Source organism: Tachypleus tridentatus, chromosome 8, assembly GCF_004210375.1.
Source record: "Tachypleus tridentatus isolate NWPU-2018 chromosome 8, ASM421037v1, whole genome shotgun sequence".
Classification (NCBI taxonomy): domain Eukaryota; kingdom Metazoa; phylum Arthropoda; class Merostomata; order Xiphosura; family Limulidae; genus Tachypleus; species Tachypleus tridentatus.
Genome location: NC_134832.1, coordinates 45,734,416 through 45,748,875, shown reverse-complemented (window position 1 = coordinate 45,748,875; position 14,460 = coordinate 45,734,416). Strand labels below are relative to the sequence as shown.

General features: G+C 32.3%; 1 protein-coding gene across 1 annotated transcript; it reads right to left on the bottom strand.

Annotated features, from left to right (window-relative positions):
• Positions 1-9,263: 9,263 nt before the first annotated feature.
• Positions 9,264-12,656, bottom strand: LOC143222336 (THAP domain-containing protein 2-like). The gene is made up of 2 exons (XM_076448753.1): positions 12,395-12,656; positions 9,264-11,942 (listed from the first exon to the last, which is right to left on the bottom strand). The coding sequence occupies exons 1-2, from the start codon at positions 12,570-12,572 to the stop codon at positions 11,815-11,817; spliced, it is 306 nt and encodes a 101-aa protein (XP_076304868.1). The 5' UTR covers positions 12,573-12,656; the 3' UTR covers positions 9,264-11,814.
• Positions 12,657-14,460: the final 1,804 nt, after the last annotated feature.

Below are 14,460 nucleotides of genomic sequence, written 5' to 3'. Positions count from 1 at the left end.
TTGTTGTTTACTTAGTTAATTATAACTCAAGGTTGGAAATGGTTTATCCTTTCGTAACGATTTTACTTGTTAGTTTCTTTTACGCGCATGCAAAAAAAAAGAAACAACTTTCCATTTTTTACTTTTTTGTAGAGGACAAAAATAAAAGCTCATTTATCAACTAGTTAGGTGTGTGGAGGCATTTAAAACAAAATATCAAATCATTTTAGTAAGTATTTTTAGTGACTGGAAACTCCATGTTTATGTAATTTAGTGAGTTAGCTCCTCTATTTCTGTTGAAACGTAGGGCGATCACACATCTCCATTTTTTATGTGAAACTAGGCTTCTTTGATCTTTCTCCAATTCATATTCATTTATCATAAGACTTCTTTAATGATGCTATACCAGTTCTTCTTTGTGCGGCTATTCTTATCCATTCCAGATTTGTCTTGGCATGTCGATATGACTGCTTCTTCATAAGACCTGTTAAGGCAGTCTATGTAAAGGTATCTAGAACGTTAAGTTTGAGGGCCAATTTTATTATCTTTTTACACGTCTCATAAGCATGCATGAATGTGGTAAGACTACAGTACTATAAAAAAGTAGTTTCATAATTCCATGGATGTTGTAAGTAGATCAAATGAACACTTCTATCGCACTTCTCAGGTTGGTGTTGATCTCATTTTCAAAATCTTTTTTCCCAGAGAAGTTGTTGTCGATGAATTTAAATAGGAAAATGCTTCCTATATTTTGTTGTTTAATTGTTATGATGCGGCTCTGATGCTGTCTAATACACACAATCTTGGTCTTCTTGCTATTTCCCGTCAGATCAACTTTCCCTAACTTTACTTGCAAGATCAGTAGTTATCGAAATCAAGATTTGAGAGCAGTTGTTATTGTCGCCACGGAATGATATATTCAGACCCAACTATTGTTGTTATAGTAAAGAAGTCGACAAGAAGAAGAAAGAAAAATGTACGCAATCGCACTCCAGTAACAATGTCAAATTCTGTTTTTGGTGGAAGATTGTTTGAACAGTGTTTCGAAGATATTATATGTTTATCAAGTATGCCACATGTTCTTACTATTTTCCAAAATTATTGAAGATGAAATTTTGAAAAGCTTTCTTAAAATCGATAAAGTTGGTTGCTAGAGGCTGCTCATATTCAATGCTTTGTTCAATAAGTTATCAAAGAACGGATAAAGTTCGACCACTGCAGAATCAAGCTTCTTCTTCTCTAAATATTCTATCCACTTCTTTCTTCAGTCGGTTAAAATTCTCCAGAACTGTAGGCAGTGTGATTACACGTCAGTTCTTACAGTTGGTAAGGTTACCTTTGTTTGGAATTTTACCAGTCACTCTACAGATCCAATCCACAGTGATGCTTTTTCTCCTCCAGATGAGAATGAACAAATAACAAAATTACACTGTTACGATTTTCTCACAGTTTTTTAGTAATATAACAAGCAATTAGTAGTTTCTAGGTTATTTTACTTTTTTCTGGTTTCATATTAATGATTTATTTGCAATTAAGTATAAAGTTACACAATGGGTTATCTGTGCTCTGCCCACCACGGGTACCAAAGCTAAGTTTCTCACTTTATGAATTCGAGAACATACCGCTGTGCCACTGGGGAGCAATTTCATATGAATATTTTTACTTCTGCGACAAATATATTATTTATGTTTACGTTGCGTTTTAGAGTGTATCTTCAAGGTCAAACAAAACAGAAGGTGACCTGTAGACTTGGAAGGTTTAGAAAATCCCTAAAACGATCAACCCATCGTATGTCCTTTTCTATAATTTATAATCAAACGTCAGTACTCTGCCATCTTGGATGTCTCAGTATTTGGCCTTTATCACGGTGATTGCTTTAGTTGAAGCAGCCAAACTCTATAGAAAAATACTTATTTGTCTGACTGTGCAACTGCTACATCTATCAGTCTTCATACTGCGAACTTTACGTTAGTCATTCTTACTTTAGCTCTCACCATATCCCAGCATCCGGCTTTCGAATTTGAGTATGTCACATATTAAAGCTGAATCTCACATTTCACTGTTGTTCACTCATTCATTTCATACTTGTATATAATAATTCGTAACTTCTCATTACTATATATTACAAATAAAGACTATTCATTGCCTATAATGAATCCGAATCTGCACTTTTGAGTACAAATTCTTCGAATTGAGTTATGCCATTCTATTAACCCTAAGTAAAATTTTTCAGGACATTTAGAAATCATTCTCAAACAAAATTTATTAGAAAATAAGTAAATGCCAACGAAGAAAATGTCACTGTCATAATTTTGTAAGTTTAAGTTCACAACTTTCAGGTAGGTAAATTATATAAAATTTCTAAAACTATTTTAAAAATTTTCGCGTCATATTTCGAAAATGTAATACTACAAGCTTAGGTGTCTAATGTTTATCAATCTCAATGAGACTCGGTGATATAAGACAGACTAAATTCAATGAGATCTAATTAGGAGACTTTAAAATCAACATAGTAACAGTTTTATACAAGCTCTGGATTAATTTTAAGTATGTCTTTAAATTAAGAAAAGATACACTGCAGAAGTAGCTCATATCTTATATCATAAATAATTCCGTTTATGAAATCGAATTTTTTTGTAATGTTAAGATTATTTAGTTAGCTTTGACATTTGGAAGTTACTTTACATGTTATTCATGCACCTTCGGTCGCTACTTGGCTGTTCCAGAGTAATTTCTTCATAAATTTCAAATGAGATCAAGTTATGTTGATACTTTGAAGATGACCTAAGAAGGTCGAAATGTTGTTCTGTATTTTATTTTAATACCCATACCAGCTATGTTAAGAATACAAATTATGTCTATAGTTTCAAAGAATTTTGTGGGTAAGGTCTATATGATCTGAAAACAAAATTTCCACAGTCAACGACAATAGTCAGAAGTTTTAGAAGTAGTTTTTGTAAATCCATTTTATGTTGTTGTTTCTTGTAGTTTTTGACGAAGGTTTGTATTAAGTAGTGATCGCTTGGATGGTTATAATAAATTTTATATTCTAAGCGGAAAACTGCACAAATTGAAAGATGACTATCTGATTGAAGCTAAGTAAATAGTTACTAACTTGCTACAAAGATGTAACGTGTAATTAAAATCATCCTGAGGTAATGACTGAATGATTTGCTCTTATTTACACAGACAATTCATTTTAGTAATTATACTTGTGTTTATAATCACAGGTTACACCTTTGAAGTTCACTAAAAGGTCGATAACCTGTGGAAGCTATGTACACAGCTATGTACATGTACATAGGGTTGGAAAGAAATATAACGTTTGAGATAAAGCACAAATATAGGTTGAATTATTCTCTTTAAATAACTAGTTAAAGCGTTTAGTGATGTGCAGAAAAATTCTAAAATAACTTGTAAAGTGGAAAAATAGAAGACAAGAGTAAAGAAATAGGGAAGAAGTGAGTACAGGTAAGACATGAATAATTCAAATTCTTACTTTACTGATGCTTTTTGAATTTATCTGTGTTGAGTTTTAATTGTTGGTTTCTTTAAGAAATTCTTTTTTGGCATTGTCAACTTATTATCGTCTAAAGCAATTCTTTAACCTGCACAGTCTTTACCTTATATAATCTTTCGCTTAAGATTATTCCTGTAGTGATTGCCCAGAACAAAAATATGCAAAAGATTTCAGACAGAGATGCTTGCAAACATACAGTTGTTATTATCAGTACGATTTGTTTTATGAACATTACTTACTTTCACCAAACAATTTAATAAATGCAAGAGATATCGTAAATGTTTTTCATTATTCCATCACTCCTTAATAAAATAAGGCTGAGTGGCTACTACTGCCTGATGTTGAGCTTTCGGTTTATTCGTTTGTTTGAATATTTGTGCTATCCGTCCCTCATTTAGCAGTAAAAGACAAAAGGAAAGGCACCTAGTCATTACCACCTATCGCCAACTCTTGGACTATTCTTTTGCCTAATGAATATTGGAATTGAACTTCACATTATAACGCCCTCACGAAAAAAGACGAGCATGTCTGGTGGAACCTGCGACCTTTCGATTGCGAGTCAAGCACCCTAATCACTTGGTTTTGCTGGTCCTGATGTTTCAGAGTTTGCATCCCATTACTGTAAAAAAACATTGCTTTTTAAATTTCAGGGCAGTGAGTGTGCTATAAAAGAGACAATGAAATCACACTATTCAACTTAAAAAAGTAACCCAAAATTTGGCGGAAAGTGGCGTTGACTAACTTTCTTCCATCTGGTTATGGACGGGTAGAAAATAATAATAATATTTTAATTTAAAGAGCGTTAAATACCTTTTAATATGAAATTTTGAAAATTTTCCACTCCTTGTGTACCTTGCTAGAAACTGAGTTTTGACACTCCTGGTGGGCAGAGCAAATATAGCTCATTGTGTAGCTTTGTGCTTAATTACAAACTAATACTCTTTTGTAATTTTATACAGTAATAATAAAAAAAAAAGTGCTCTCTCACTATATTTCATTTCCGTATTGTCACTGTCCCTCTTTTTTTCATTATCTTTAATTAGTTGCGTTGTAGCATCTGGCAGGTTATCTTAAAATTTAGTGTTTAGTGAAAATCTAATGAGTTGAATATTTAATTCAAAATTACAATAAAAACAGCTTGTACAGTAGCCAAGCTCTGATTTTAATAATTACAACGTTTCGACCCATATTATCAAATCATATCGTATTCCCTATATGATTTGTTTTATGAGGTCAAATTTTAATATGACAACTTAAAGGTCGATAAGTTTGTTGACTTTGTTCTTTGACACTTCATTTAGATATTATTTGTGCATCTGCGGTTGTCTCTTGGTTGTTCCAGTTCAGTTTCTTCATAATCTCCAAAGAAGAACAAGTTATATGTATAGTTTCAGAATACATTTTGTAAAGTCTACATAATCTGAATGAAGAGGTTGGTCTCTAACGAGATGAAAGTTTTGTAGTATGTATCATATAAGGTTCTCCATATCGATGATTTATTAAGTGAACAATAAACATGAATAGTAGTTAATAAATATGAAGTAAATTCGATAATGTATACCATATTTGGTGAAGCTACTTCAGTTTTTTTTTGTTTATCACTTTCCTTACAGTAGTGTCAGTGTTCCATTGGTCAAGAATATGCACACAGCTTATATTATTGCTCAGACAGTCTAATAATTGTTTTAGTTTATAGTAATTTTTAGAATACTTCCAATATAACTAGAACCTCATATACTGTGGTATTTTAATTTATTTTAAATTACGTTTCTTCGTCAAGAAGTGAAGTTTAGATAAAGAAAAAATGAGTAGAGGACTGATCTATTTTTCTGATTCGCCACTTCCGCTGCAACAGACGAGTTTCACCATATTTACTGCTACAGTGTTGCTTGGAAAAATAAAGAAAATAAATAAAGCAGGCCTAATTTAATGGTAGAATGTTAGAGTTTTGTTTATTTAGTTGTATAGTCTGTTATTCAACCGTAATGACTTTAAATGACTTAGACATTTTGATACCGTTTGAAATACCATCACAATTATTTGTATCGTTAAATTCATTAAAGTGATATATCAGGTCATCCCATAAGTAATATCCGAAAATTTAATACAGAAAGTGCATTATCATTTCTATCTTTGTAGAAGGCTTTAGTGAATAAAATATGTAGTAAAACGTGTATTAAAATGTTCAGACAAATAAAAGAAACTAATTCAACTCCACTTTTTTCAGGTCATTAATCAAATAAACTCTTACGAAGATTGATATTTCTGTGGAGAACACGAGTTTAAAAAAGGCAATAGTGTAGCAGAAACTACACGAAACATTCAAGGTGTTTATGATGCGGAGCCTCTCTATGAAAGAAAATATCGAAGGTGGTTTCAGAAGTTCAGATCAGGTAATTACAACTTAGTGATGCGTCACATTCAGGTCTTCCTGTTGAGTTTAATGATGACTTGCTGCTGGCTGCACTTGATGAAGATTATGCTGTAACAGCTGAAGAACTAGCCCAAAAGCTTAATTCAACCCATTTAACAGTTCAACGTCTTCTGCAACAGCTTGAAAAGGTGTCAAAACTTGGAAAATAGGTCCCCCCATGATTTGACAGAAGCCAACCTTAGAGCAAGAGTGGACATTTGCACTTCTCTGCACGCTAACGTAACACACCCTTTATAGACATGTTAATGACTGGCGATGAAAAACGAATATATTATAAAAATGTTAAGCGTCGCAGACAATGGCTCAGTGCAGGTAAACTGGCTAAAGCACAGCCCAAAATGGAAATCCGCCTTAGAAAATTCTTGTTAAGCGTTTGGTGGGATATTATTGGTGTGATCTACTTTGAGTTGCTGCCACTCAATGTAACGATTACATTGCATGAAAGAAAAGAGGCCTGCTTTGATCAATTGTAAAGGTATTACGTTACATCAGGAAAATGCACGGCCCCATACAGCAAGGATCGCATCTGCAAAGATTGAATAGCTAGACTGGGAAAAACTCCCACATCCTCTTTATTCTCTATACCTTGCCCCATCTGATTATCATCTACTCCGAAGTTTGCAGAACTGTCTTGATGTAGAAAAGCTTGGAACACATGAAAATATCAAACTACCCTCTCTAAATTTTTTTTCCTTTAAACCAAAAGTATTTCATAAAAGTGGCATTCAGAAGCTTGTGAATTGTTAGTAGGAAGTAATTAATAATAATGGAACATACATTATTGATTAAATAACATTAAAAGCGTTTGAAATCCTTTCTCTTTTTTTGAACCTAAAATCGGACATTACTTAAGGGATGACCTAATGTATAGTTATGTTTATTTTTTTAAGTGTTCTTCTTAGTAAGTTAAAATGAATGAAATATAACTCTGATCTATTTGTTATTTAATATTCAGTATGTGTCTGAATCATTTCATTTATTTATTTCTTTAACGTTTTATAGTCATTGCTATAAGAACAATCTTATTCTTTATGTTAAACTATACACAACCTGCCAATAAGTAAATAAAGACTCACTTGAAGAAAAATGGCATATTATTAAATTAACAAACACGAAACAAAGGATACAATATTAACCTTAATTTTAATGGATCTTTGCAGTAATTAAAGCAGAAATACGGTTACACATCATATTTATAGTATCTAAAATCTAAGCCTGGTAAAAAACCTGTAGAATGTTCCTCAAAGTTAGTTGCTAGCGTTTTTTGACTCATAAGTAGTAATTTCATCTTACATGAATACAATGATTTGTGTGATAAGCTGTTCGCCAGTATTAACAATAAAGAAAGTGGAGATAGTTTCAAATATTCCCATATTTGATTGACCCTGTTCGAGTTTTCAGCGGAAAAAGGACGCAATAGAATTTAGAAATAACTTTCAAAAGTTGTATTTTCAGTGGTTTGTCAAATTTACTCAGACGCCCTTCTCAATGTTTCATTTTTTTAAACGTGATTTTACGTTTGCAAATAAAAATAAAAAAATACTTAGTTTTCCAATCAAAATGCATGTCATGAAACTTAACACACTTTTAGAATGTTTTAATTAATTAGAATAATCTAAAAATTAGCATTAAGAATGGGGAAATATATATTTAATTTTGTTGTTGTTGTCTTAAGTTATCATCCTACAAACTTAAGTACCATATGTATTTGGATAGCTACTAAAGATTGTTCCCTGCCGAATTTACATGTTATTCCCATAATTGCATAGAGTTAAGAAAGGTCAGGCGCTACTAAAGACCTGTAGTTGAAGTAAAAATGCTACAATAAAAGAGGCTGACAAAACTCTAGGAAAGAATGATTACTAAGAGTAGCATTATTACTATAAAGGTCTCAAACATCTGCTGTGAGTAATGTGATAAGGAAAATGAAGTGGTCTTGTCGCGCTAACTTAAACAACAACATTAACAACATAATTATCAATTATTCCATGTGCATCAAAACTTTGAACCTTGTTTTAAACTACATTTCCAGTTTGTAGTTGAAAAAATAATTTGAACTCATGGATTACAACTTCAAATTATTTTCTGGACTACAAAATGGACATCCATCTGTACTTAAAGAAAGAAGTTGTAGCCCAAATGTTGCGCACAATAGCAGTGACTATAAGGTGTCTGCTCTAGTAATCTCTAAGAGTCCAACTTGGGAAAAAGTACAATCAGAAATCATTGTGTGAAGCAATGAATTATTTCCCTCGTTATTTGTTTCACAATTTGTGTTTATGCTTGAAAACAACCTAGAGAACCGTATATGAGTATGGAGAACAATAGGAATATTATCACGCTGTGAGCCCATCCAGATGATTTAGAGTAGGTCCACTTACCAGTAAGTATCTTATGTTACTATTAACAGTAAGAAAATGGCGCCTTCCTTGAATAGATGAAGAACTAAATAGTTATTTTATGTCTCTCAAAATGGTAATAATACATCATACCGTACAGTATATAATTTATCATTCCAGGCCTGAATACAAATGAACCACTCTGGAATATTTTCGAATGCTTTTTGGAGAAGAGGAAAGACAGATCCTGAAATCTCACTGATATTGGCTATGTTTTTGAAGTGAATTGGTTTACGGACATAAACACGGCTTCATGTATAGAAAATTGCTGTTATGTATATGTCAAAATACCTAATAAACCGTATTTGGAATTGTTTGTTTTCTAAAGTTTATGCTCTGATATTTCACTCGTTGTTAAACAACACAAAAACATGTGACTACAAAATGACATTAACTGTTCTTATAGTTAAGCATTAAATCCTAGAAAAACATGATTAATGAAAGTGGAATCCCAACTGAGTGGTCAATTACTGTATTATTTCCAAATCACAACAGTTTGCTCTCGCGTATACTTACTTCTTCAGACTATAATTATTATTGTATATATTATTAGAATAATCATGCAGCGTATTACTTGCACAAAATGTAAAAATAAGAGATTGAAAAAACACAGATGAGTGTAAGTCATGGTATATGTGAATTTAGAACAAACTGATATTGTTCTAATTAATATGAAGTTTTGTATGAAAACTCTGAAAGATCATTAAAAGAATAACAATGACTGCAAAATAACTTTAAATCAATATTGACTTTTCGTAAACCAGATCAAAAGATTATTTTCTATGAATTCAATAATGAAAAGAGAATAACTTCTAACTGAAACATTTATGTATATATAATTTAGCTGAAAGACTAGTTGCTGTGTTTACATATTTTTATTTAAGAGATTTTTTATAAAGCAAAAGTTTCAGAATATTGATTATATGTATACTTACTCTTTGCGCATTTAAAAAATAATATCAAATATCATTTCTTCCACAATTCGAATCTAAACACTTTTATCGGGAAAACTGGCATTTCACTTGAAAATAAATGGATATTACATGTTTGAAATAAAGAATATTAATCTAGACTCTTCCTTCCTTAGTATTGATGACGATTCATTTACCCAACTTATGAAAACTTGTTAAAATGTTTGTCGCTGTTGTTAATCTCATCAGTGGAATGAGGAAAAACATTATATATAGAAGTTAATAAATCCTACTTAAAACTGAAAAAAAACTGAGGTAAACCTAGAACTTCATTATAATGTTTATCTTACCTATAATACATATATGTCACAGCTAAAGAATCTGTGTGATAGTCGTCTCTGATTTATTGCTAGAATAAATGGGTAAAAACAAACATTTCTGAGAGAAGTAAGACAGAAAAATCATTACTTTAATTTGAGGACATATAAGGCTTTAAGTAATGAGCTGCGTAGTAAACAGCGTGATAAAATCATTGGCCAACTAATTTTTCTATCTTTTACAAAGCTTATTGTTTCTATGAATCTTATTCTAATAATCTAATTCCAAATTTTGTATAACATGTAGATTCCCAGAAAACAAATATTTAGTTTTGTTTATATAAAAGTTTATTGGATTGTATTATTACACTAAAATAAAATTAGATTTTATTGTTTATATTAAAAGCAAACTAAAAAGAAACTTACTGAGACAAATAGGGATAAAATTAGGTTTTATTGTTTATATTAAAAGCAAACTAAAAAGAAACTTACTGAGACAAATAGGGATAAAATTAGGTTTTATTGTTTATATTAAAAGCAAACTAAAAAGAAACTTACTTCGTGACTAGATTTTATTTTACAGTGAAGAGTGAAACATGAGGTCTGGCATAGTCAGGTGGGTTAAGTCGTTCGACTCGTCATTCTAGAGTCGCGGATTCGAATCCACGTCGCACTAAACATGCTCGCCATTTCAGCCTTGGGGCGTTATAATGATACGGTCAATACCACTACCTTGTGGTTAAAGAGTAGCCGAAGCGTTGGCGGTGATGTCTAATTGCCTTGCCTATATTCTTACACAGCTAAATTAGGGACGACTAGCGCAGATAGCCCTCGTGTAGCTTTGAGCGAAATTCAAAAACAAACAAACAAACAGTGAGCCATGAAGGTAAGAAGGAAGAAAGTCTAGTAAATATAATGAATTAAAATTATAGCGTCTTTTTAGGAACATCTTGTATGTTTATATAAGATATTCCACTGTTCGACAAATACGTGTAATACTGTGCTATCAGTTTTTGTATTGGCTATGTTATCAATATTATGTGTGCATTAAGTATGCTAAATAAACAAGTTATCTTAACAGACTCTTGCAACTATGTATATGTATATCCTGAAAACTACGTATGATACAAAAAAACCACGATGGTACCTAGAATTTTTAGAAAACTGGTGAAGTGAAAATAGGGATTTGTAATATCTGCAACCTTGTTCCCTTACTTTTTACGATTCTTATTTGTAAGTTTTAAAATTTCCAATTTCTTATTTATTTTTTATATACATGAGACATCCTAAGCTACGTGACTTTGCTCGAATTTTCGAACTATATAAAATTAGGCGCGAAAGTATTGATAACAGATAGGGTACCAAACTGCTGAATTATGTTGAGTAATGTTTAGTATTGACAAAATAAGTGAATAGCTTGCTTTGATCGGAAGATTCTGATAACACAGGTCCTTAAATTTCATTAAAGTTGTTTTGGTTTTAAAGACGGGACTTCTAAAGTTCAGCTTCGCAGATTTTGCATAAAATATTCATTTTTTTATCACGTAAGTATTTTTTTTCCAATCCCGAAGAAAAAAAACACTCTTACTTAGAACAAATTTACAACAAATTTGCCGAAAATGAAAAAGAATGTTTGAGCCATTTATAACACGTCTTTTTGCCATAGAGACAAAAAAATATTATTAAAAGAAAAAAAAATTCAAAGTGACGCACAAACAAACACCACCCATAAATGACACTCCATGTGGTCAGTTAACCGTTTATATACTAGTGATGTGTTTCTAGAACAATCGATAAGACTTTTACATCGTGATTAGTATAGAGGTTTTGCGTGAACCTATTAGTGTCACGTGACCACAACGTGGTGGCAAGTGTTCCGCATGACTGAACGAGTTAACAACTGCTGTATTCAGTACTATTCACATGTAAATGGCTGCCGCTGGCTTTTCATCACTTGTAGCACACCTGACAGGTGCTGAAAAGGCCATGTATGAGGAAAAAGTGAAGGAACTGGGTGTAGGAGACCCGTATATGCTCCCGCCACGTGTATTTACGCCAGTAATATCCAGCCAAGACAACGTTGCTCAGAGTCAGACTGTTGCCAGAGTAGATCTGCCAAATATTACATATGGTGACATTTATATATATTTGATAAACAGGACTTCCACCAATACAAATGAAAGTCTAAAAGGTTACAAAAGCCTTGAAAGCAAGGTCAAGCAGCCCAGCAGCAGCTTCATGTCTCTTTTCTCCTTTAGGTCACTTCTTTCCTGTTTTCATATTTACACAATTCAGCAGCTTTCCTTCTTTTCAGGGGAGAACGTGTAAAATGAAATATGGAAGGTACATAGTCAGGTGATAGGGGATCATCACTCTTCGTCCCTGAAACAGAGTACAATAACTTAGTTAAGATATAAATCTACAGGCATCATCAGATAATATTTATATATATATCAGATACACTGTACACTTTTAACTGAATATATATATATATAACTGAATATACTGAACATTGTTTAACAACTGAATGTACAGCCAACAAAGTAATTATTTGCACACTTTTTAATCTTGTGCCAGTTGTGGTTTTCTGATGAATCACTTGAATTGGTCCTTTAAGAGATATTAACATTTTGTCTTAATGTACAAATGGCTATATAACCTATTCATCATGAATGATATTGTTCCTTCAGTAAATTTACTATTCAGTTATTTAAAAGTAAAAGAAAAGTGTGCAAAAAATTTCTTTGACTGGTGCTGCAGTGTGTTCTGCTATACATATATCATGCATGTAAGTTTCAATTTGTTCAGCCTGGCTATAGATAAATTATACATACCTGACACAAAATGTTTACTACAAAGTCTGGTGTACTCTGTGGGTGTCCAGTTTTTCCTATTGACAGCTGCAATCCATCGTCTTCTTCGGTCGGGATCTTTAGGAAATCTGTAGTATGACACATTTTCCACCTGTCCATGTCGATTTGAACAATTAAATGCACAACACGAGTGTACCATCGCGCACTTTTGACTATGAATCACCTTTGTGTTGGAATATAAACACGCCGAGCGTGCCACCCATCATGGCGGTCAGCAGTAACTAGGTCAAGAGTCACGTCACACGCAAAACCTCTATAGAGAGAAATCTATAGCAGTGGTTGTCAATTCTTTAAGCTTAATAAAATGTGATCCTATTTCAATGAAAATATTTCACTTATGTAAAAATACATATGACGTTTTGTGAAAAAAACCTGAAACGTGAAGGAGAAAAATGAAAATCATTTTCTGATTTACTACAGAGAAATTACTGTGGAACATGCAAACATTTCAAACAAAAAAAAACATTGCAGGTTCGTGTTATTAGCTTATCGAATTTTCAAATAGATTTTGCTAACTTATTTACGCACAAATTTCTTTCTGATTACAAAGGCCCGGCATGGCCAAACGCGTTAAGGCGTGCGACTCGTAATCCGAGCGTCGCGGGTTCACGCCCGCGTCGCGCTAAACATGCTCGCCCTCCCACCCGTCGGGGCGTTATAATGTACGGTCAATCCCACTATTCGTTGTTAAAAGAGTAGCCCAAGAGTTGGCGGTGGGTGGTGATGACTAGCTGCCTTCCATCTAGTCTTACACTGCTAAATTAGGGACGGCTAACACAGATAGTCCTTGAGTAGCTTTGTGCGAAATTCCAAAACAAACAAACATACTTTTATTATTGAAAAAAACTGATAATCCATTTTGATCTTTTGAATTTTTTATAAATTTATTTAGATGTGAAATATGCTGAAAAATAAATATTTATTTAAATCATAAAAATATCAGAAAAAACATATTCAGTTTTCTTAGAACTTCCGCAAACCTTAGCTACAAAGGTGCAATAAGTTTTAAAATTTCGACATTCTAAACGGCTGACATCAGTTATTGTTTGAAGTTAAGCACAAAGGTACACAACGATATATCTATGCTCTGCCCACCACGGGTATCGAAACTTGGAGTATAGTATTGTAAGTCCGCAGACATTCCGCTGTATCAATGGAGGGCAACTGATGTCAGCGATGAGTGTTTGTATCACTGTGTTTTTTTTTCCATAAATCGAATGCTAATGTTAGTAATTTCATTTGTATTATGAAGTATTTTAGTGTAAAAAAGATATAGTTTATTTTCAGTTTTGTTCAACCACACAATAGAATAAAACCTATTGATGAATCAGGAACAAAACCCAAGGTAAAAGATTGTAGCCATAATATAAACAGTAATCACTTGATACTCGTGTTTGTTTAATTTTTTTATGTTGAAGAAAAATATAAATATTACGTGTTGTATCTCGATTGATAATATTCATAAAGGTTAGTGCAAAAAATGGCTTGGAGACCAGCTGAAAATGTTTTACCTGTGACCAATATAAAAAACGTTAGCGTCACTAACTAAAGTTGTTGGATTTATTTATTTATTTCCTTTGAGGTTAAGGTGAAGTCATAAGAATGTTACTTTGGTTGTTTGAATAAGTTTATTCTCATAAAAACAGCTTTGCGAGAAAACGTGCAAAATATTTCTTAAATTACTAGTAATCAATTCATTTTTCAGGAAACGTAATTCAAGAAAAAATAAAAAACGAACATTGTTGCATGAAACATTTATTCAACGTTTCGGAATTTTCAGAATTCCATTTCCAGTAGATCTAAAGTAGAAAACAAACATATGGATAATTATACTAGAAATATAATATAATCTGTAAAAGAAGAAAAAATAATTTGAATACGAAAAAAGAAGAAAGCTTAATAAATGGTTAGGAATTATATTCGTGTTTTTTCTTTATTTTTAAATTGTACTTTGCTTTTCAGTAGCACATCGACACGTCCGTAGACTTAAAACGATAAAAACCGGACTTCGATACCCCTGGTGGACA